The following is a 1,642-nucleotide window of genomic DNA, read 5'->3' on the forward strand; positions in this document are numbered from 1 at the left end:
CCCCCTCCCCGCCCTCCACAGCCTCCTCATGTCCCTCATCTCCGCCACCATCTTCGCCGGCCTCCTCCTCTCCTCCGTCGCCGAAATCCGAGAAACCAGCTGGTTCTGGCGGCGCTCCAAGACCCCATTCCAATGGCTCCTCTGCTTCCCACTCGGCACGCGCCCCTCAGGCCGCGTGTTCTTCTGGTCCTACGTGTTCTACCTCTCACGCTTCCTCCACATGTTCCGTACAACCTTGTCGGTGCTACGAAGGCGCAAGTTGGCGTTCTTCCAGGTGTTCAACCACTCAATCTCCGCATTCATGTCGTTCCTGTGGCTGGAATTCTCGCAATCGTTTCAGGTTCTGGCGATCCTGTTCACCACTCTCGTTGACTCTCTGGTTTACGGTTACAGAGTGTGGACGGCGATAGGGTTGCGAAGCGCGTGTTTTCCATTCGTGGTGAATTGCAAGATGGTGCTGTTGGGGTGCAATCTGGTGTGCCACGTTGGGGTGCTCCTCCTGCATTTCTTCAACGGTGGCTGCAATGGGATGGGAGCCTGGGTTTTCAACTCTTTTCTGAACGGTGTCGTTTTGCTCTTATTCCTCAACTTCTATATTAGGATGTACATTCAGGGGAAAAAGAAGAAATCTTGTGCCGCCGCTAATAATAATAACAACGAATTATCAGACACATCCAAGTTGAAGCTCAATTGAGAAACTAAGAGATGTAGTCATCATTTTTGTTCCTTTTTTTTCACCTGTCTATGTAAAAACCATGCATGTATATGGAAACAAAATAAAACTATAGCTAAATTATTTTTTTGTTCATTTGATTTTGTAGACTATATGATTCTGATTCATTTATATGATGAATGAGCAAGCTATTGTAATTAATTAACAAACCACAATTTGCATTCTGGTCATGTTAGATAGGTTGGTGTACTGTAATGGTGTTTTCACTCTAGGTACTTATTGGTATGGAAACTTTTCAAGTAAACAAAAATCATATCATCGTGTATTTTAATTTTTCTCTTTGGTATAAAAGAAACACACGGCATCTAAATGTATGGCCATCCATGTAGCAATAATCTTCTTTCATTTGATAAAGTAAGTTTATTTGCTGGAAATCACAGTCCCAGCGATAGGCAATAAATTAAAGTTCATTTCCTCACCTATGACACGATATCATCTTGTGTCTCCCAGTCGACTTTTATTTTTATATAATAAAATAGTACCTCTATTTAATGCAGGTTACAAACGTGTAGCTAAAGCGTAGGTAATACGTGCAAAATGTGCAATCATTGTTATTTGTTTCCCTCTTATCTTCTTCTCCACATGTTCTGAAAACTTCTGATAGTAATATATATATACAGTAAATGCTACTCTATCCTCCCTAAAATAACATGTAAGTTATTCTTTTTGATAGGGGTGTTCAAATCTAAACTGATTTAAATTAAACCGCTCATCCAATCCAATCCAAACCGAAAACCGATTAAAACCGCACTAATTCGGATTTGATTGGATTCTATTTTTTGCTAACCGCTGAATCGGATCGGAATTCGGATATAATTTTCATAACCAATCTAATCCAATCCAAACCGCACAATATACTATAATATTATTATTTTATTATTATATTTACAATTATACTTATAACATGTT

At 40.1% G+C, this 1,642-nt stretch overlaps 1 protein-coding gene and 1 pseudogene across 1 annotated transcript; both read left to right on the plus strand.

The window, feature by feature from the left end:
- LOC107640105 (elongation of fatty acids protein 3-like) lies at positions 5–808 on the plus strand (the record flags this gene model as incomplete). The annotated part of the gene is made up of 1 exon (XM_016343659.2): positions 5–808. A coding segment is annotated over one exon (690 nt), but the record flags the coding sequence as incomplete, so codon positions are not given.
- Positions 1,043–1,642, plus strand: part of LOC107640106 — an 8,462-nt pseudogene continuing 7,862 nt past the window's right edge.

The sequence above is a fragment of the Arachis ipaensis genome, chromosome B05, assembly GCF_000816755.2.
Source record: "Arachis ipaensis cultivar K30076 chromosome B05, Araip1.1, whole genome shotgun sequence".
NCBI lineage: Eukaryota > Viridiplantae > Streptophyta > Magnoliopsida > Fabales > Fabaceae > Arachis > Arachis ipaensis.